Consider the following 22,224-nt stretch of genomic DNA (forward strand, 5'->3'; position numbering starts at 1 on the left):
AGAGTCTCCCGCCTGTCCGGCGCTATCAGAGCTACCGCCCCTCATGCCAGAGGCGCCAGAGCCCCTCATTCCAGAGGCACCAGTGCTCCTCAGTCCAGCGCTGCTAGAGCCTTTTTCTCCAGTCTGCCCAGTGCCGCCAGTCTGCCCAGCGCCGCCAGTGCCGCCAGTCTGCCCAGCGCTGCCAGTCTGCCCAGCGCCGCCAGTCTGCCCAGCGCCGCCAGTCTGCCCAGCGCCGCCAGCGCCGCCAGTCTGCCCAGCGCCGCCAGTCTGCCCAGCGCCGCCAGCGCCGCCAGTCTGCCCAGCGCCGCCAGCGCCGCCAGTCTGCCCAGCGCCGCCAGCGCAGCCAGTCTGCCCAGCGCCGCCAGCGCAGCCAGTCTGCCCAGCGCCGCCAGCGCAGCCAGTCTGCCCAGCGCCGCCAGCGCAGCCAGTCTGCCCAGCGCCGCCAGCGCAGCCAGTCTGCCCAGCGCCGCCAGCGCAGCCAGTCTGCCCAGCGCCGCCAGCGCCGCCAGTCTGCCCAGCGCCGCCAGTCTGCCCAGCGCCGCCAGTCTGCCCAGCGCCGCCAGTCTGCCCAGCGCCGCCAGTCTGCCAGGATCCGCCAGTCTGCCAGGATCCGCCAGTCTGCCAGGATCCGCCAGTCTGCCAGGATCCGCCAGTCTGCCAGGATCCGCCAGAAGTGCCAGGATCCACCAGCCACCAGGCTATGTATTATTGCAGCCATTAATGGACAGTTTTGAATATGTCATACTAACTAAGCATTGGATATTAAATGCTCCTGGAATCAAATGTAATTGTTTACATTTTTGTATAATGCACATGCTAGCCAGAAATGGTAGGGGGACTCACAACTCAAACACATCCTATTTAGTCTATGTAGAGTAAAATTATGGCAAGAATTTTAAACTAGTAGGCATAAACAATGTGAATATTCATATTCATAAATGTTTCTTGAAGGTTGGGTGATTGAGAAATTAATTGTTATAACAAAAACATTTACAAACCAAGCATGTGGGATACATCGACGTGGTGGCCAACCTTCCTGGAAATTGAGAAGGATTTCTTCACCCAAATGACAAATACAAAATGTTTGTGTCCTTACCTTGAAAGCAATCTATGGAGAAGCAGACTGCCATCAACCATTAATATGAACTTTTCCTGTGTAGAGCCTTGTAGTGGTAACAACCCCCAGCACGTGTCTCATACAACTTTCCACCTGAGAACAGGAATCAATCCCTGCTTTTAACATTCTCACTGTTTCTAGCATTTAAAAGTGTAAAACCACCTAAAAATATATTTTTAAAAATATTAGCATACTTTCAATTTAGTACGCAACAAAGTAGTCGAATTATGAGTGTTCATTTAATGTTCTAAGAATCCTAAATACACCTGACCTGTGGTTTTTATTATAACATTTTCCACCCTGGTCATAGGCCTAAGCCATGTCAAAATATGTGGAATTAGTCCCCCATCTGGGGGTTGTGCCAGGGGGCAATGAAATTCACATAGCAAATCTCACTCCAATCTTTCTTCAAAGGTTGGCAGCCCTGCATCTATTGGTATCTCAAGTTTTGGCATATTCCATAAATCGAGGCAGCAATAAGTAAGGAAACCGCTCAGGGATTTCACCATGAGGCCAATGGTGACTTTTAAACAGTTAGAGTTTAATGGCTGTGATAGGAGAACTGAGGATGGCTCAACAACATTGTAGCTACTCCACAATGCTAACTTAATTGACAGAGAAGAAGGAAGCCTAGTGTACAGAATACAAATATTCAAAAACATGCATCCTGTTTTCAATAAGGCACAAAAGTAAAACTGCAAAAACATGTAGCAAAGAAAGTAACTTTGTCCTGAATACAAAGCATTATGTTAGGAGCAAATCCAACACATCACTCAGTACCACTCTTCATATTGTCAAGCATGGTGGTGGCTGCATCATGTTATAGGTATGCTTGTCTTCGGCAAGGACTAGGGAGTTTTTAGGATACAAATAAATGGAATAGCGCTAAGCACAGGCAAAATCTTAGAGGAAAACCTGGTTCCGTCTGCTTTCCAACAGAGACTGGGAGACAAATTTGCCTTGCAGCAGGACAATAACCTAAAACACAAGGCCCAATTTGCTTACCAAGACAACATTGAATGCTCCTGTGTGGTCTTGTTACCGTTTTGACTTAAATTAGCTTGAAATCTATGGCAAGAGTTGAAAATGATCAAATACCAACCTCACAGAGCTTGAAGAATTGTAAAAATAATAATTAATTGGCATTAATATTGCACGAGGGGAGGGGGCAGGTCGGTTTCGTCACTTCAAGCCCAAATATATCATCCTTTGATTAAAACGATTACTTATTGACTTACATCGTTGTGCAACGTCATGCGTAAGCCCTGGCAATTGTCTTTCAGCTCGAAAAACTGGATTTCTAGTTGTGTGGGAGTTTAAGTACTATACTAAATAATACAGGCAATGTCATACAAAAATTATATAAACAAACCAATATACATAATTATATACATTCGCTTTGCAAATCCAAACCAAAATGTGAAAATGTAACTTAAATAGCATAAATAAATGCCTTTGAATTCATTGTAACACCTATCTTACCACATTAACATTTATTAATTTATTCTTTGCACACACTTCATCCATGAAGAGTAAAAAAAATACATAATTATTTACTAAATATGACACTAGCTCAAGTTCACCTTTCCCCATGTAAACAAATTGAAATTCAGTGGAATTCTCCTCGAGTCGGTCTGTTTTTGAGTCAGTGTCTTATGGCAAATAATTACAGTATTTACCATGATGAAGATAATTTGGGTCCATATCAAACTAATTCAGACACATGTTTTTCTGAATTTGAGGCAATGTCATATCAAGTAAGAACAATTTATACCACTGAATATTACATTTTCTGTATTCTTCCTCAATGCACATGTATAATAATTCTAATGCAGTACATTTGACAAAAGCTGTGCCACTTTCATTATACTAAGTAGCAAGTGTAAAGTGACCAGTAACATTTGCTAAGACTACAGTTTCTGATTAGTACTTGCAGCCTGACATTTGAGCTATAGCAAGCATGCACAGTGGGCAATATTGTGTCTTTTATCAACGAGGCAGGGTATCAGCAGTGAAACCTGGATGGTTGTGAGATTTACTTTTTGCTTAGGGATGTGTTGAACTACACCTGCCCCTGGAGAAGTGATCACCAACCCTGGTCTGGAAAGAACTACTTGGATGTGTAGGCTTTTGTTTCAGCCCTGCACTATAACTTCTGGTTCAGCTAAACAACTAACCATCAAGACTTAATCAGGGACTGAGCTGGAACAAGAGTCTGCTCCTCCTGGTAGCTCTCTGGGACTAGGGTTTGATGGTGACCATGGCCCTATATTATACTAGCACTAGCGGTCACTTGTGTCGGGAGCACACTTGAAGGAGTGTGGGTGTCTGCTCCATGATCTGCACCAGCAGCCTGTCGATGTAGTCCTCCAGGTCGCGCACCTGCGCCTTGATCTTCTTCATCTCCGCCTCGTGTTTCTTAAGCGGCACCGCCTGCTGTTCTGAGGCTACCTTCTGGTTCTCCATATCCATCTGCTGCTGCAGCAGAAGGGAGATCAGCTCCATTTTGGTCAGCTGCTCGTACTGGGCAGACCTGTCCGTTAATGATTCCTGAGAAGACAAACACAGGCCCTGTCAGAATACTTTGAGAATACATCCTTCATTCCTATCTTGAAGTAATCACTGATCTGACAAGACTGGATCTGTTACATAAAATGGGAAAACACAGATAAACAAGAGGAGATACTCAATTGATAAAAATCTATTTCTGTCAGAAGACATTTTATTGTCACATACACTGGATAGGTGCAGTGAAATGTATTGTTTTACAGAGTCAGCCATACAAGACCAACAACTTTTCCACTGAATGTTGAACTGCCCAGTTTTTTCCAACGTTTTAGGTTGGAAAGCCATTAATTATGTGAATTCATGGACTCTTTTATACCACAATCTCAGTCTCAGCCTCAGCCAGCGTCTGCTTGGCGGCGAGGCCTGAGTGGATGGAAGACTTGAGCTTCTCTAGAAATGACCGGAACTCTTTCTTCTCCCCCTGACTGGCTGTGGTGGTCAAAGGCTTCACTGGGTGAGGTCTGCAAAGAAAACATCACCATCAAAGGTTCACTGCATTGGATTATGTGTACATAACACTTTTCACATGAAAATCAATATATAGTACAGTACAATGTGAGGCACTGGCATTACATAGTATATGGTAAAATTCATAACAATGCACCAGCCTGGATTTAGAATATACTGTATATATCTCTACAAAACAACAAAATATGTTCAGCAACAGGTTTCAGCAAGAGAGCATAAAAAGAGCTTATGTTGTCTGATTTTAGTATAGCACAAAGCTATATATATCCCTCAGCAGGAATGACAGGCTCCAGGGTGAAGTTTCCTTAGGTACAGATAGATCTTGGATCAGCTACCTTAGTGGGAAAATGCAAATTGACCCACGATCAGCATCTTGAGGAAATGTCACCCTATACCTAATGAGAGTGAGCTTTCATTTACAGATGGTCAAAATTTCAGCAGACAGCTGAAGCAGTTGTTTAAATCATCAAGATAAGGCTGATATTTTCATTGTGGTGACTGTGATTGTGGATGTGGACTCCTAGATGTGATGGGACAGTCAGCAACACAAATGTATGACACAAGTTAATTACACAGAAGTGAGATGAGCAACGTAAAAGATTAAGCCATTTACAAAACCGTAGCAACCAATGGGTTTGCATGGGTAGGTGGTACTGGTAGGGGATATATACTGATTAATTAAGAGAACTTCCTCTTAAGGAAGCTACTTGAATAGATTAAATAAAAGGAACTGAAAATATTAGTTTTGTTTGGAAGAATGAGAATAGTCTAACAATATGTAGGTTCAGGTTTTCAAGCTATGGCTTATAAACAGCTAGCAGGTGTACTATGTCTAACTATTTCTAATTATTGCATCCCATTGTTGACTACAACCTGGCAACCCAACCTGATATTTTCTCAAGAGAGGTCAAGTGGCTACACTCTGCAGAGCTTAAGTGTGAGGAGAAGTCTCACCTGCTCTCTTGTCGGGGCAGGCTGCTAGCTGGCTGGGTCTCCTCAGGTAAAAGTGTGTGCCGTGCATCGACCAGGGGCTGGACAGTGGTGGAGGAGGTAGAAGAGGAGGAGGAGAAGGAGGAAGAGGTGCAGGGGGCAATAGCCAAGGTGGCATTGGCTCCGGTGCTGGGTCTCAAGATTGGGGAGTGATGTATGGAGGAGGGCCCGGGGGTGGGGAGTAGCTTAGCCTGGGCATTAGTTTCAGTCACCAGGGAGGGGGCCACAGAGGAGGGACTGGAAGCATGCAGAGAGACACCAGGCCTTAACCTGGCACTCATGGGGCTTCTGACATTTGGGGCTACTTTGGCATGGAGGTCTTCGAAGCTGATGGTCCCGGTATGTTTGGATGGGGAACGTTCCGTTACGCAGTTTTCTTTTGTAATTGACTGAGTGGAACTATTTGTGTTTGTTTTTTGCAAGGAAACAAATAATTTAGCTGCCTTGAATGTTGTCTCTCTATCTGGTGACAAAAAATTTGATTTGGTGGGTTGATTTGAGAAGGGTACTTCAATGCTCTCTGTGAGTACATGCCCAGGAGACAGTGATTGGTGAAGAGGGCTCTCACGCAATCCTTTGCCAGGGCTATTTGCACCACCGTTGCCGTAGAGCTCTCGTATCATTCCCTTGAGACTTCTGTGTGAACTAGCACCCCTTGGTGAAGACTCTTTGACAGGCTTGGTTCGTTTGACCAGAGGCTGACTCACTTCCTGTTTATTGCGTACAACTTCCTGTTGCATTCCAATCTGTGGAGAAACTGGAGAAGTTCTAATGTGACATGAAGGGTCTACTATTGAACTGTCTATCTTTGATTTATAAATGTTGCCTTTTCTATTCAGTGGAGATTGTGTGTGTTTTATATCTACAGTGTCTCTAGTGATGTCTTCAGACTCAATGTTAAGACTGTTAGGCGTAAAAATGCTATTGTTCTTATTGCTTGCAGGATCTCTGCCTGATGTGTTCAATTCACAACCTCCATCTTGCCAATTGTCTTGACAAAGCAAGGCTTCTGGTAAATGTGCTTTTAGGGCAGAGTTGACGTCTATAGTACTAGGCTTCTGAAAAGTTAGCATATCCTCTGCAGATAGCCGTATATCATGAGCAGAAGATGCTATGTGAGTAACTTGTGGAGGTTGAGGAAAAATGCCACCTAAACTTTTGAGGGTATGCACTGGAATCATTTCAGATGGAGATGGGGAAGCATCAGAAGCAGAGTCAATAAAACTAAAATCAGAGTTACTTAGATTTTTATTTAGATCTTCCAAGGTTAGTGGAGGCGATTCATGATGGATGTTTCTGGACTTGGTAGGCTTATCTGGGTGAATTGAAAATAATTCCATTGTTGGGTCTGGTGTAATTGACGCAATGTCAAGCGTCTTAAGACTGGATTTAGAGTGTTTTGGGGAAGACATATACAGTAGGTCGGCAACAGTCATTTCACTATCAAGAAGCATTACTGGTAGAGATAAGGCTTTGATTTCAGAATGTGAAGTGTTCTTTACAATGGCGTCTTCTCTAACAGTGGGACTGGTGTCCGTGGTATCCTCTGAGGCTAACAATATTATCGAATCCTTTACATTCGGGTCTAGATTGTTTTCTGTTGCATCTGGCCATAAGTCCTGCTCAGTAAACATACATTTACAGCTATCATCTTCATCTCGCAATGGTTCATAGTCAAACTTCTTAAAGTCATCTTCAGACTTGAATGGAGATGGAGACTCTGGAGAAATATTGGCATAATGCTGTGAGTGTTCGGTATGAAAGTCCGACATGTCACTGCTGACGAGAAGGTCTTTGCCTAAGCTTGGGTACAGGTGGGGACTTGGTGTGCATTTCTTGTGCCCGCCTTCTCTTGTGTGCTGCAGGGAAGCTGCGCCCGTTTGTGACAGGAGACAGGCCTCTTTCTGCACAGCCAGCTCCTGACCCCTGTGCAACCAGCTGTCAGAAGATCTCTTGTTTACCAAAGGTCTTGTTATGGGCCTCCGTGGAGGCAACGGTGGAGGCTCTGCTTCTTCTTCACTCATCCGCATCTCCTCAATGGGTGGAATAGTGTTACCCTTATGTGAAGGAGTGCTTCTTACTTGAGCTTGCCACGAGGTTGTATTCGAAGGGTGATTGGTAGGAGAGCTCTTTGGCGAATTCAGTCTGCTGGACGCAAAGGCGTCAAAGGACTCGTCGCATTCTCTTCCCAAGCTCTCTGATATGGAGCGAGAGGTGAACGGATTCGGGGGGCTGGCAGTCACCGCTCTCGGGAGTAAGGCAGGGAGGGATGTCTGCCTGGCTACAGGCCTGGGCCGCTCACGCCGTATGGCGGCCATTTTCTTTGGCACTGCGACATCGTGGGCGGTACTGGGGATGCAAGGCAAAGCTGTGGAATGACAGGTGGCGCAAGGGGGGGACCTCCGGGCCTCTTCGGCTATGAGGTCCTCAAAAAAGGGGTTACACTGCAGACGTGGGAGGAAGGGGTTGGAGGGAGAGATGGGGTTGGGTGTCAGAGAGGGGGTGAAGGTGTTAGTGGGATGGCCACTGTCGGGTGAGGCATGGCCAGTGGAAGAAGAGCACTGGGTGGGAATGGGGGAGCGAGGGGGGAGGGGAGGAGGGGTGTCTGAGTCGCTTTCTACCTTAGAAGAAACTTCCAGCCTGTGGAGAGAAGGCACAAGCAGTCCTCTTTGTTAATTTTGTGCAAGCGGACCCATTCAAAATATGGGTGCCATTTTCTAACACACATAGAAAAAGGAAACCCAGATGTCTAAAGAGAAGAAGCATCGCATGCCAACTACTGTCTATTTGAGGACTAGCTTCAAATATTTTCATATGTGAATATGCTACAATTGCCAAAAAATGCAAACAATAACGTGTTATGGAAAACAGCAACAAGAGTGTACTACATTTAGCAAATTACTGAAGCAAGGTGAGGAGCAAAAATGCAAGATGTACTACATTTGGAACAGTAATAGAAACACTAATACTGCAGATAATTTAATAGCAAAAACAGGTGATTAGTGTATTGGGCCAGTATTCATAAAGCATCACAGAGTAAATTACTAATCTAGGATCTGTTTGGACTTTTAGATCATAATGAATAAGGTTACACGGACAGGGAGGATCTGATCCTAGATCAGCACTCCTATTCTGATATGCTTTATGAATACTGGCCCAGATGTTCCACAACATACCAAACCTAAAGCTTAAAGTGCAGGTAGATCTTTCTCTGTATACAGTATCTGACCCCAAGCAAGATTAAGAGTGAAATATACTGTATATGCCATTTTTTCCTTTTCAACTCGTCACATGGCCTCTGTCTTTGATTTCCTCTGATTCAAAGGACAGTAACGTTACATATATTCTTATACAAATGGCCTAGATGTCGACTATTATCCTGTGTTAATAGTACAGTATGAACCTTAACATGTTGTGCCTTACATGAGGTGATATGAGATTGCAGCACTTTGTGACAACTGCTGTTGTAAAAAGTGCAATATAAAATACATTTGATTGATTTGAAATGGTAGATGAACTGGCCACAAGGGGCAGCATAAACACTGAACACAAGGAAATCAAAACCTTCCAAGAAGTAGATGTCTGTGGGCTTTTGATGGAAGGCAAAACTGTATGAAGCCCTTGAGTGTGGAGACATCTGAAATGACCCTCCACTCACCATGGCTTGTTCTGGGAGTCACAGGAGCCAAACCAGCCTCGCAGTCTCCCGTCAGTGAGAGGACAACCCTGGCTTGGCGCCAACTTGGCAGGTAGAGAATCACTCTTCCCTCCGGAGAATAACGACTTTCTTAGCTTTTTCCTTTTGTCTGCTGAGTCCACCGTGGTGGTGGAAGACAGCATTGAGGCAGCTGCCAGCACAGGACGACCCCCCACCTGTGCGCTTTGAACCTGGGAGACATGAGGTTCGGCCTCCTTCTCCACGTACTCATCTTCCTTATTCACCTTGTCGAAGGACCAGCGCCGTCCCTCACCGGCTGAACCATTGTCCTCGCTCTGCTTTGTGAGGTTCTGCAGCGAACAAGAGAGGGGGGAGGACTTCTCAAGGAGGACCAGCTTGGATGGGAGGGTGCCTGAGCCCTTGGGACCCACTGGTTCGGATCCGTAGATGTGGCTTCCGTTGCTGCACAGAGGGGATTGGAAGGGAGTCATACCCTGACCTTTGAGGGATTCCACTGCAGGACAGGGCTGGGGAACGGCAGTAGTGGTGATCCTACTTGCCTCATCGCTGAGGGATCGATTGTGAGTCAGTATCTTTGGGGAAGATTGTGTGTTGTTGAGCACTATTTGGGGGGAAAGAAAGGGGGTCAAAGTATTGGCCTGAAATGGATCAGCGTTAATAATAAACTCTCTTCCAAAACAATTCATTAAAATGCATAAGCTTGCTAGATCCTTTAGATACAATACATGCTTTTTTGTGTCTGGTAAAGATTCTGTCAGAATATAATCTAAATACAGGTCACTGCATATTACAGACATACAGGGCAATTTCTAATGAAAATGAAACACTTGGACAGAGGAAATCTGCATGCTTACCTTTTTTAGCTAGGTCTGTGTCTCTGTGGTGGGTGTCAACTTTGACCTTGTTGCTGTAGATGGGGGAGCTGGGGGGACTGGAAGGGTCCACCAGGATGCCTAGGTCCAGAGGAGGGGGACAGGGCCTCTCACTGGTCAAGGACAACATGCTGCTCTCTGAGGCCAGCGACGAGCACGACCTTGTGTCGGACGAACTCCTCAGCTTTCCCTTCCCCTTGAAGAAATCCTTCAACTTGCTCTGCTCCTCCTCGGCTACCTCCACAGGGTCCTCTCCCCCTTCCCCTCGGTCCCCCTCTCGGAATGGTTTTCCTAGGGAACCTGACAGGGCGGCGAAGCGTCCCGGCACGATGGCTGATGAGGACTCCATGTCGCCGATCTTCCTCCCCGTCACACGGTCCTTAAGTTTGCCGAAGGCAGACCGTGGCTTGTCCTTCATGGTTAGGTCGAACATGCTGGCTGTCAGGTTGTTGCGGGTGAACTGGACCGTCACCTGGATCTCGCCGCGCTCCTTCTCCTTCCGGCCGGCCTTGGAGTTGAGTTTGAGCCATCTGGACCCACAGTGAGAGGAGACTGTAAGGCATCAACCATCCCCAGCGCTCCACACATGCATTTTCCTGCAACTTAAACGCATATTTTATATTATAAAACGTGTTGTTTGGATCCCGAATGCTGATTGGATGAGCAGCATTCTAAGATGTGCTGTATTGGCCGACGCAGGCACACCATGCCTGTTAACAGTTCCATCTCAAATTATCACTGCGCCTCCATAAGACTATCATGTTCATGTTGCTGTCCGAATCGTCTCTTGCATTTATCTCAACTTCCACATTATTTACCCTTGATTCCAGTCTAGCATTTAGTTTGGTACAGCGGGGGTTAATATAGGCACAGCTGTCTGCCTGTCAGACATCTGAAGACATCTGAATTTTTTAAATGTGAACTCCCCTGGAGCCTATCATAGAGGGCCAACGGGTGTCTAGACGCAACTCAACTTTTTCTGGGCCAGGCGAAATCATGTATCAACCTACCTTCTGAGGCACTTCTCAGGTATCAGACGATACTGACAGCTCAAATATTTCTTTGGATATTTGAGAACACATCACCACTGTCCAAATACCTGCAGACAAGTTGGATGGACATCCTGTCTGCCCATCGAATGGTTGTGGCTACACAGGAAACCCTGAAAGGCATGTCAAGAGACTTTGACACCATTAAGGCAGCTACAGGCACATTTGTTCAGTTTGCAAATAAGAAGATCAAAGAACAGGATGAGGACACAGAGCTGGAGAAGGTGGAAGCCACTCTGCCACAGAATAGGGCAAGAAAGAAGAAAATCATGTCTGGAGAGATGGCTCAAGATGAAGCTTTGACAGAGGCAGAGAATGTCTATAAAGTTCAAGTCACCGAGGAGGACATCCTAATGGCCCTGGATACTGACATGGTTACTGAGGAGGACATCCTAATGGCCCTGGATACTGACATGGTTACTGAGGAGGACATCCTAATGGCCCTGGATACTGACATGGTTACTGAGGAGGACATCCTAATGGCCCTGGATACTGACATGGTTACTGAGGAGGACATCCTAATGGCCCTGGATACTGACATGGTTACTGAGGAGGACATCTTAATGGCCCTGGATACTGACGAGGACATCCTAATGGCCCTGGATACTGACATGGTTACTGAGGAGGACATCTTAATGGCCCTGGATACTGACATGGTTACTGAGGAGGACATCTTAATGGCCCTGGATACTGACATGGTTACTGAGGAGGACATCCTAATGGCCCTGGATACTGACATGGTTACTGAGGAGGACATCCTAATGGCCCTGGATACTGACATGGTTACTGAGGAGGACATCTTAATGGCCCTGGATACTGACATGGTTACTGAGGAGGACATCCTAATGGCCCTGGATACTGACATGGTTACTGAGGAGGACATCCTAATGGCCCTGGATACTGACATGGTTACTGAGGAGGACATCCTAATGGCCCTGGATACTGACATGGTTACTGAGGAGGACATCTTAATGGCCCTGGATACTGACATGGTTACTGAGGAGGACATCCTAATGGCCCTGGATACTGACATGGTTACTGAGGAGGACATCCTAATGGCCCTGGATACTGACATGGTTACTGAGGAGGACATCCTAATGGCCCTGGATACTGACATGGTTACTGAGGAGGACATCTTAATGGCCCTGGATACTGACATGGTTACTGAGGAGGACATCTTAATGGCCCTGGATACTGACATGGTTACTGAGGAGGACATCTTAATGGCCCTGGATACTGACATGGTTACTGAGGAGGACATCCTAATGGTCCTGGATACTGACATGGTTACTGAGGAGGACATCCTAATGGCCCTGGATACTGACATGGTTACTGAGGAGGACATCCTAATGGCCCTGGATACTGACGAGGACATCCTAATGGCCCTGGATACTGACATGGTTACTGAGGAGGACATCCTAATGGCCCTGGATACTAACATGGTTACTGAGGAGGACATCCTAATGGCCCTGGATACTGACATGGTTACTGAGGAGGACATCTTAATGGCCCTGGATACTGACATGGTTACTGAGGAGGACATCCTAATGGCCCTGGATACTGACATGGTTACTGAGAAGGACATCCTAATGGTCCTGGATACTGACATGGTTACTGAGAAGGACATCCTAATGGTCCTGGATACTGACATGGTTACTGAGAAGGACATCCTAATCGTTACTGAGGAGGACATCCTAATGGTCCTGGACACTGACATGGTTACTGAGAAGGACATCCTAATCGTTACTGAGGAGCACATCCTAATCGTTACTGAGGAGGACATCCTAATGGTCCTGGACACTGACATGGTTACTAAGAAGGACATCCTAATGGTCCTGGATACTGACATGGTTACTGAGGAGGACATCCTAATCGTTACTGAGGAGGACATCCTAATGGTCCTGGATACTGACATGGTTACTGAGGAGGACATCCTAATGGTCCTGGATACGGTCATGGTTACCGAGGAGGACATCCTAATTGCCCTGGATATTGACATGGTTACTGAGGAGGACATCCTAATGGCCCTGGATACTGACATGGTTACTGTCATGCAGGTGAAAGAGGACCCAAAAGCGACTTGGCGAAAACAGAGTCTTTAATCCAGTAAAGTAAATACAATCAAAAAAACACAACTTTCACTCGAAATGACGAGGACAAACTGGAGACTCGATCTTGAACAGCAGGTGAACAGCAGGTTGCCTCGGGAAGGCACTTGAACCAAACAGACTCAGACACCTGCTCACCACGCAGTATCTGAGGGAAACACGACACGACAGGGCGATACACAAACACAGCACGGTGAATTCTAGACAAGGAACCGACAGGGCAGAAACGGAAAACAAGAAGAGAAATAGGGACTCTAATCAGGGAAAAGGATCGGGAACAGGTGTGGGAAGACTAAATGATTGATTAGAGGAATAGGAACAGCTGGGAGCAGGAACGGAACGATAGAGAGAAGAGAGAGCGGGAGAGTGAGAGAGGGAGGGGGAGAGAGAGGGACAGAAAGAGGGAACGAACCCAACAAGACCAGCAGGGGGAAACGAACAGAAGGGAAAGCACAAGGACAAGACAATATATGACAAAACATGACAGTTACCAAGGAGGACATCCTAATGGCCCTGGATACTGGCATGTTTACTGAGGAGGACATCCTAATGGCCCTGGATACTGACATGGTTACTGAGGAGGACATCCTAATGGCCCTGGATACTGACATGGTTACTGAGGAGTACATCCTAATGGCCCTGTATACTGACATGGTTACTGAGGAGGACATCCTAATGGCCCTGGATACTGACATGGTTACTGAGGAGGACATCCTAATGGCCCTGGATACTGGCATGTTTACTGAGGAGGACATCCTAATGGCCCTGGATACTGACATGGTTACTGAGGAGGACATCCTAATGGCCCTGGATACTGACATGGTTACTGAGGAGGACATCCTAATGGCCCTGGATACTGACATGGTTACTGAGGAGGACATCCTAATGGCCCTGGATACTGACAAGGTTACTAAGAAGGACATCCTAATGGTCCTGGATACTGACATGGTTACTGAGGAGCACATCCTAATGGCCCTGGATACTGACATGGTTACTGAGGAGGACATCCTAATGGTCCTGGATACTGACATGGTTACTGAGGAGCACATCCTAATCGTTACTGAGGAGGACATCCTAATGGTTCTGGATACTGACATGGTTACTGAGAAGGACATCCTAATGGTCCTGGATACTGTCATGGTTACCGAGGAGGACATCCTAATGGTCCTGGATACTGACATGGTTACTGAGGAGGACATCCTAATGGTCCTGGATACTGTCATGGTTACCGAGGAGGACATCCTAATGGTTCTGGATACTGACATGGTTACTGAGAAGGACATCCTAATGGCCCTGGATACTGACATGGTTACTGAGGAGGACATCCTAATGGCCCTGGATACTGACATGGTTACTGAGGAGGACATCCTAATGGCCCTGGATACTGACATGGTTACTGAGGAGGACATCCTAATGACCCTGGATACTGACATGGTTACTGAGGAGGACATCCTAATGGCCCTGGATACTGACATGGTTACTGAGGAGGACATCCTAATGGCCCTGGATACTGACATGGTTACTGAGGAGGACATCCTAATGACCCTGGATACTGACATGGTTACTGAGGAGGACATCCTAATGGCCCTGGATACTGACATGGTTACCGAGGCGGACATCCTAATGGCCCTGGATACTGACATGGTTACTGAGGAGGACATCCTAATGGCCCTGGATACTGACATGGTTACTAAGGACATCCTAATGGTCCTGGATACTGACATGGTTACTAAGAAGGACATCCTAATGGTCCTGGATACTGACATGGTTACTGAGGAGCACATCCTAATCGTTACTGAGGAGGACATCCTAATGGTTCTGGATACTGACATGGATACTGAGGAGCACATCCTAATCGTTACTGAGGAGGACATCCTAATGGCCCTGGATACTGACATGGTTACTGAGGAGCACATCCTAATCGTTACTGAGGAGGACATCCTAATGGTCCTGGATACTGACATGGTTACTGAGGAGCACATCCTAATCGTTACTGAGGAGGACATCCTAATGGTTCTGGATACTGACATGGTTACTGAGAAGGACATCCTAATGGCCCTGGATACTGACATGGTTACCGAGGCGGACATCCTAATGGCCCTGGATACTGACATGGTTACTGAGGAGGACATCCTAATGGCCCTGGATACTGACATGGTTACTGAGGAGGACATCCTAATGGCCCTGGATACTGACATGGTTACTGAGGAGGACATCCTAATGGCCCTGGATACTGACATGGTTACTGAGGAGGACATCCTAATGACCCTGGATACTGACATGGTTACTGAGGAGGACATCCTAATGGCCCTGGATACTGACGTGGTTACTGAGGAGGACATCCTAATGGCCCTGGATACTGACGTGGTTACTGAGGAGGACATCCTAATGGCCCTGGATACTGACATGGTTACTGAGGAGGACATCCTAATGGCCCTGGATACTGACATGATTACTGAGGAGGACATCCTAATGGCCCTGGATACTGACATGGTTACCGAGGCGGACATCCTAATGGCCCTGGATACTGACATGGTTACTGAGGAGGACATCCTAATGGCCCTGGATACTGACATGGTTACTGAGGAGGACATCCTAATGGCCCTGGATACTGACATGGTTACTGAGGAGGACATCCTAATGGCCCTGGATACTGACATGGTTACTGAGGAGGACATCCTAATGACCCTGGATACTGACATGGTTACTGAGGAGGACATCCTAATGGCCCTGGATACTGACATGGTTACTGAGGAGGACATCCTAATGGCCCTGGATACTGACGTGGTTACTGAGGAGGACATCCTAATGGCCCTGGATACTGACATGGTTACTGAGGAGGACATCCTAATGGCCCTGGATACTGACATGGTGATCCATAGAGTTGCCGAGAAAAGCCAGCTGTTGAGAAAATTGTTCCTCCAATAAGGTAGTTGCAACATATTTCCTATAACTTGCTTTCTTACCATTATTTTACTCCTACATTTCTAATATCTCTTTTTCCTGCCTAATATTGCTGTCCAGTACTTTGACTGAGTGAAGCCAGCCAGCAGACCCTGAGCAGCAGTTAGATAGTTCTATTTTTCAGTGAGTATTGTGAATATTATAGCATCTCTTTTTAACTCTAGGCTTCAGATACTGTGATGTAGTTCAATCATGACTCATGATGGCTTGTGCTGCTCTCTTACAGGTTACGTTCTATGTTTGGAGAGGTGTTCAACCATTGTTTTTTAGAAGGTGTACTCCCATGATTTAAAGCCAGCCAGCTGACCCTGAGCAGCAGTTAGACAGTTCTATGTCTCAGTGAGTATTGTGGATATTTTAGAATCTCTTTTTCACTCTAGGCTTCATGATGTGAGGTAGTTCAATCATGACAAATTCAGTGTGTGTTCTGTAGACGTTTTATAACAATGTGCAGCGTTTGTGTGTGTGTGTTCTGCAGCCTTTTTAAAGTAGTACTGCAATAGTGATCAATGGTTGTGATGCAGCTAGGTGGTTGTATTAGGGGCGGGTCGTGTGTGAACATGCATTGGCAGGGTGGCCGTGTGGAGTATACGGGGCCGGTTCTGGTGGGCCGGTCTGGATAAAAGTCCAGGGCTGTTTTTTACTCCCAGTCCTTCCCTGCCATAACCCCACCACCATCATGGTGCACTCTGTTCACAACCTTGACATCAACAAACAGCTTGCCCACACTAAGCCATACACATGGTCTGTGGATGTGAGGCTGGTTGGACGCCGGGCTCGAAATTAATGGTGTCCCGTCATCCTGGGGACGATAAAAACAGACTTTGGGACAGTTGTAGGCCAGAAGAATATAAAATGCATACAAGAGTGATTCCATACTAAAGTGTTTAAATGCAAAGACAAGGCTGATAAAACAGATCACAACATTTAGCTTAAAAGTTAATAAAACTATGAATAATTTACATTACAAGCGCAGCAATGTGTTCACTCGTCTCGGCCATATGCGTGAATGTTCCAAAATGCTATTACAGGAAAATGGCATTCTCAAGCGCGCACCTGATAAAAGCATTTTTTATAATGCTACAGAATGATATATAGCCTATTGGTAGAAACTTAGAAAGAGGGAATATCTGAAGATGTAACAATATGATTGTGCCATACTGCCTTTGGATAGTAGAAGAAAACTGCTGTTTTCAATGGCATATTAGGAAATCTTTGCTTTTTTCTATGGTAGGATTTTGTCTGTAGGCTGTCAAAAGCATGGTAAAATACGCTATGTAAAAAGTCCAGGTTTCAAACAATGATATGGTTTGCTAGGCATCACATATGTTATTATTTAGGTTATGGAAATGTATAAGATTAAAATATCTGTCACGACTTCCGCCGAGGCGGTCGTCGTCACCGTCCTATTAGCCACTACCGATCCCTTTTCGGTTATCTGTTGGTTTTGTCTGATTGTTTTCACCTGTGTGTTAGTTAATTAGTATCTGTATATAATGTAGGTTGTCCCGCCCTTGTTTTGTGCGGGATTGTTTGTTTTTGACATTTCGTTTCGGCTGTCGGTGTTTTTGTGTTTTATTTCTCCGGTTTGTCTGTTTATTTCCTGTTTTGGATATTTTTCACCCTGTTTGTATTTTTTGGGTTGTCCGTGTTTATTGTTGTTCACCGGAGAATAAACCTTTATTCATTATTTGCTCTCTGCGCCTGATTCCACTCACCTTGACTAGTCGTAACAATATCATTCCAATTATGGGCAAATAGCTCTTTCAAAATACACATCTGACTCTCTCCCAACCGGTCTGCGGACCGCCGGCCCGGAGCAGAGGTTGCCTGTTCAGAGCGGAGGTTTCCTGTACCGGGAGTTGCTGTGGCATTTGGGAGCTGAGGTTGCAGGGAGTTTATGTGGCATTTTGGAGCTGAGGTAGCAGGGAGTTTATATGGCATTTAGGAGCTGATGTTGCAGGGAGTTTATATGGCATTTAGGAGCTGATGTTGCAGGGAGTTTATATGGCATTTAGGAGCTGAGGTTGCAGGGAGTTTATATGGCATTTAGGAGCTGAGGTTGCAGGGAGTTTATATGGCATTTAGGAGCTGAGGTTGCAGGGAGTTTATGTGGCATTTGTGAGCTGAGGTTGCAGGGAGTTTATATGGCATTTAGGAGCTGAGGTTGCAGGGAGTTTATATGGCATTTAGGAGCTGAGGTTGCAGGGAGTTTATATGGCATTTAGGAGCTGAGGTAGCAGGGAGTTTATATGGCATTTAGGAGCTGAGGTTGCAGGGAGTTTATATGGCATTTAGGAGCTGAGGTTGCAGGGAGTTTATATGGCATTTAGGAGCTGAGGTTGCAGGGAGTTTATGTGGCATTTGTGAGCTGAGGTTGCAGGGAGTTTATATGGCATATAGGAGCTGAGGTTGCAGGGAGTTTATATGGCATTTAGGAGCTGAGGTTGCAGGGAGTTTATATGGCATTTAGGAGCTGAGGTTGCAGGGAGTTTATATGGCATTTAGGAGCTGAGGGTGCAGGGAGTTTATGTGGCATTTGTGAGCTGAGGTTGCAGGGAGTTTATGTGGCATTTGTGAGCTGAGGTTGCATGGAGTTTATATGGCATTTGTGAGCTGAGGTTGCATGGAGTTTATATGGCATTTAGGAGCTGAGGTTGCAGGGAGTTTATATGGCATTTGTGAGCTGAGGTTGCATGGAGTTTATATGGCATTTAGGAGCTGAGGTTGCAGGGAGTTTATATGGCATTTGTGAGCTGAGGTTGCATGGAGTTTATGTGGCATTTAGGAGCTGAGGTTGCAGGGAGTTTATGTGGCATTTGTGAGCTGAGGTTGCATGGAGTTTATGTGGCATTTGTGAGCTGAGGTTGCATGGAGTTTATGTGGCATTTAGGAGCTGAGGTTGCAGGGAGTTTATATGGCATTTGTGAGCTGAGGTTGCATGGAGTTTATGTGGCATTTAGGAGCTGAGGTTGCGTTTGCCAGGAGTTGCTGTGGCATTTGCATTGTCTGACGGCTATGGCTAGATACTATAATATTCTAGAGAATATGGTTGTATCTCCCTGACCTGAACCAAATGAACACTGTAAAATGTGCTAAATATTTCTGTCTCCCACTGCAACACTGCCGAGGCTGTGCATGCGCATGTGAAGACAGATTCATTTTTAGAAGCACTGTTGATTTTTTAATCTACCTGCCATAGTGGCCGGTGTACCAAAAAGTACATTTTAGACCCTGGCTGTTAGCAAGTGAGTCAAGGTTAAGGCGAACATTCTTCAGTAACAAAGTTGGAAGCACAGAATTGTATAGAATGTAATTGTATGCCGTATCATTAAGATTTTCCTTCACTGGAACTAAGGGGCCTAGCCTGAACCATGAAAAACAGCTCCAGATCATTATTCGTCCTTCACCAAACTTTACAGTTGGCCCTACACATTGTTGCAGGTAAATGTTTTCCTGGCATCCGCCAAACCCTGATTAGTCCGTTGGACTGCCAAATGGTGAAGCGTGATTCATCACTCCAGAGAATGCGTTTCTAATGCTCCAGAGTCCAATGGCGGCGAGCTTTACACCACTCCAGCCGACGCTTGGCATTGCGCATGGTGATTTTAGGCTTGTGTGCGGCTGCTCAACTATGGAAACCATTTCATGAATCTCCCGACTAGAACAGTTCTTGTACTGACTTTGCTTCCAGAGGCAGTTTGGAACCCGGTAATGAATTTTGCAACCGAGGACGGATGATTTTTACGCGCTACACGATTCAACACTTTCCGGGCCGTTCTGTGAGCTTATGAGGCCTGTTTCGCTCCCCTCCCCCGACGTGCGGGGTGTCACAGATAAAAACATGCCGACAGGCAGAGGCGATCATCCCTGCCTCTCGCTAGCACAGCAGGCTAGCTAGCACACGGTGTTGATATCTTGATAGTTAGCTAGCCAGCCCACTGTGCCACACCAGCCTGCTGTGTACCAGAATCCTCCTTAGGACTAGCTGGCTAAGATGGCACACAGCGCCCTTCACTCCCGCCTGCTGAACAACTGCCCTTGGCATCATTAACATAACTGCAGGAAAACAGTGCCTGTGGGTTTTATCGGCGGCTGGCATCCAATGTTATTGTGCATTAACGCCACCTTCCGTACTGGAGAAACCACACCTCCCACCTGTTGTAAATTTCAAATTTGACCAATAGAAGTATAAAGACAGGTTCCAGCAGATGCAGGAATGCCGACATGCAGGAGCACCCCAAATTGCGGGCCGCAATTGCACCCTTCTCCATAGTTGGGCCTGCCCCAGTATCTGTGCATTAGAGATGATGAGTATGATGTGTCATCGTTGACATCTCTAATGCACAGATACTTGAGCAGATTGGGCTTATTCATGTTACTGTCAATCATGGCAAATTACTATGGCCATAATGACCTATAAAGTGATGTGATATTATAATTTAGCCTACATTTCAATGTAATCAGTGGAAATGAGTTCATCATTAGCAAATTAACTTAGTAAGTCAGAGGAACCTACTCATCTCTCGGGCATATTCCATCTTGAAATATTTTATCCAAAGGGAGGATTGCTTGACCAAGAAACACGTCAAGTCCGATAAGCACCCGGTGCATAATGGTGAGGACCAAGTCACCGCTCCCTGAGGGAAAAGCACTGCGAAGCCCATCCTCCAGTATTCCGGGTAGAAGTTCGAAACAGCATTCCTCATTCCACTCTGGCACAGTCGCCTTCTCGACCAAACCAGTGGTGTATTTCTCCTTCCCCACCTGAATGATTGTGTAAACATAACGGCGACCCCCGTGCTTGCCCTTAGTCCGCAAACCCCTTGCACGAAGGACAGTTACATTCACATGTGTAGGCACCCATCTCTGGTCATCATTTAAGTCTATAAAGGACATAATTTTAAATTACGTTGCATGGATTGGGGGAGGGTGACTGCATAGAAAGTCCAAAATAGCCGTCCCTTGACGCTTATTTTTCTTGTAGCCTCGCCCTTGCATCTGTGTCCACCGGTTTGCTAGCACAAACAGACACAGGACCTCTGCAGAATTTCTCCAAAATGCTCCGGCATGTCTCAGACTTCATTTAGTGGATGTGCAGGCTATCCCGCGCTTGCGGCGCTCGCATGCCATCTTCAAAGCTGCGTGCGATCTGTTAATTAGAATACTTGCTACTCGCTGCAGGCTGGTCAGTCCTCATCACTAGTCTACTGTCCGAAAACTCAATGTACTGTCGGCCCGCCCTCCTTAACAAAATAGGTCCGCATACGGTATAGGTAGCACAACATTAAATAGAACACCCCCCCAAAAAGATGGTGGAAAACAATAGGCCTATCATTAGCCTTACTGTGACATTATTATGATACTACTATGTTACAATCATGCATGCAATAACACAATGCGTTTTTCTTTGTCAATATTGCAACAATTGGATAATAGTAGCCTGGGACTAATCAAAAAAATACAACCCACCCAATCAAGTTATAGTCTGGTTGAAAGCGACAATGAAGGGCCCCTCTGTGCATTGTAGGCTCGGCTAAATATTAGCCTATCATAGTGAAACTGTTCTAAATTGAAAACTAGTGCTTAACAAGCAGTTTTGAATGCTTCTGACAATGAATCAAGATGACAAGTAGTTATGTGATCATGTAAATATTTTATTTACTTTTGTTTTTGTATTTTAATCCAATTAACAGTAGCCTAACATGCCTTTCTCATGTCATATGTTTAGATGATGAGGGGTGGGCAGGGCGGCTGTCTGTGGAGGATTAGAGTTTAACAGATGTTGTAAACATGAAACTGTGTAATCCCAAACTTTATCCGCAACGTTATATTCCATTTGGTTAAACTGAAGCAATACCTCTGCCATGTACTTAATTGTAACATGGACAGCTCATTGTATTGTTTGAGGAATTGATTATTAGTTAGATATGCAATGCAACTCATGCACCAAATGGCAGTTATCACAATCCCCACATCAGGAATGATTCAAAACTTCCTCCCTGTGATTTACTTGTTCCTGCTTTGTAAAATACAGAAGTTCAATAGAACCTTCAATGTTATTTATGCATTTCCATTGGCAAAAGACATAAGTATTGGCAAACATGTACAGGCAAAACACATACAGTAAGCAAAAGACATGTATAGACAATAGAACATGTTCATATTATTTATAATTAATAAATTCAAACAATTGATTGTTTTTTCAATATACAGCATATGTTTTTTGGGGGGGAATTACTATAACTTACATGTAAACAAAAATGATTTTATTCACCCAGCTAAATGTTGAACAAGTAGAGGACAGATTCACTTTTTACAGAAACTTTTTTTTATAGCAATTTTACTTCACTTACATTTTGAGAAATGTACTCCACTGGCGATAGACTTCCTGATGCACATTCTGCAG

At 45.5% G+C, this 22,224-nt stretch overlaps 1 protein-coding gene across 1 annotated transcript; it reads right to left on the minus strand.

The window, feature by feature from the left end:
- Positions 1–2,063: 2,063 nt before the first annotated feature.
- Positions 2,064–21,052, minus strand: LOC123994134 (rab11 family-interacting protein 1-like). Its single transcript, XM_046296651.1, has 6 exons — positions 20,335–21,052; positions 9,677–10,224; positions 8,802–9,423; positions 5,108–7,783; positions 4,002–4,146; positions 2,064–3,667 (listed from the first exon to the last, which is right to left on the minus strand). The coding sequence occupies exons 1-6, from the start codon at positions 20,712–20,714 to the stop codon at positions 3,407–3,409; spliced, it is 4,632 nt and encodes a 1,543-aa protein (XP_046152607.1). The 5' UTR covers positions 20,715–21,052; the 3' UTR covers positions 2,064–3,406.
- Positions 21,053–22,224: the final 1,172 nt, after the last annotated feature.

This window comes from Oncorhynchus gorbuscha, linkage group LG13 (assembly GCF_021184085.1).
Source record: "Oncorhynchus gorbuscha isolate QuinsamMale2020 ecotype Even-year linkage group LG13, OgorEven_v1.0, whole genome shotgun sequence".
In the NCBI taxonomy this organism is placed as follows: Eukaryota; Metazoa; Chordata; class Actinopteri; order Salmoniformes; family Salmonidae; genus Oncorhynchus; species Oncorhynchus gorbuscha.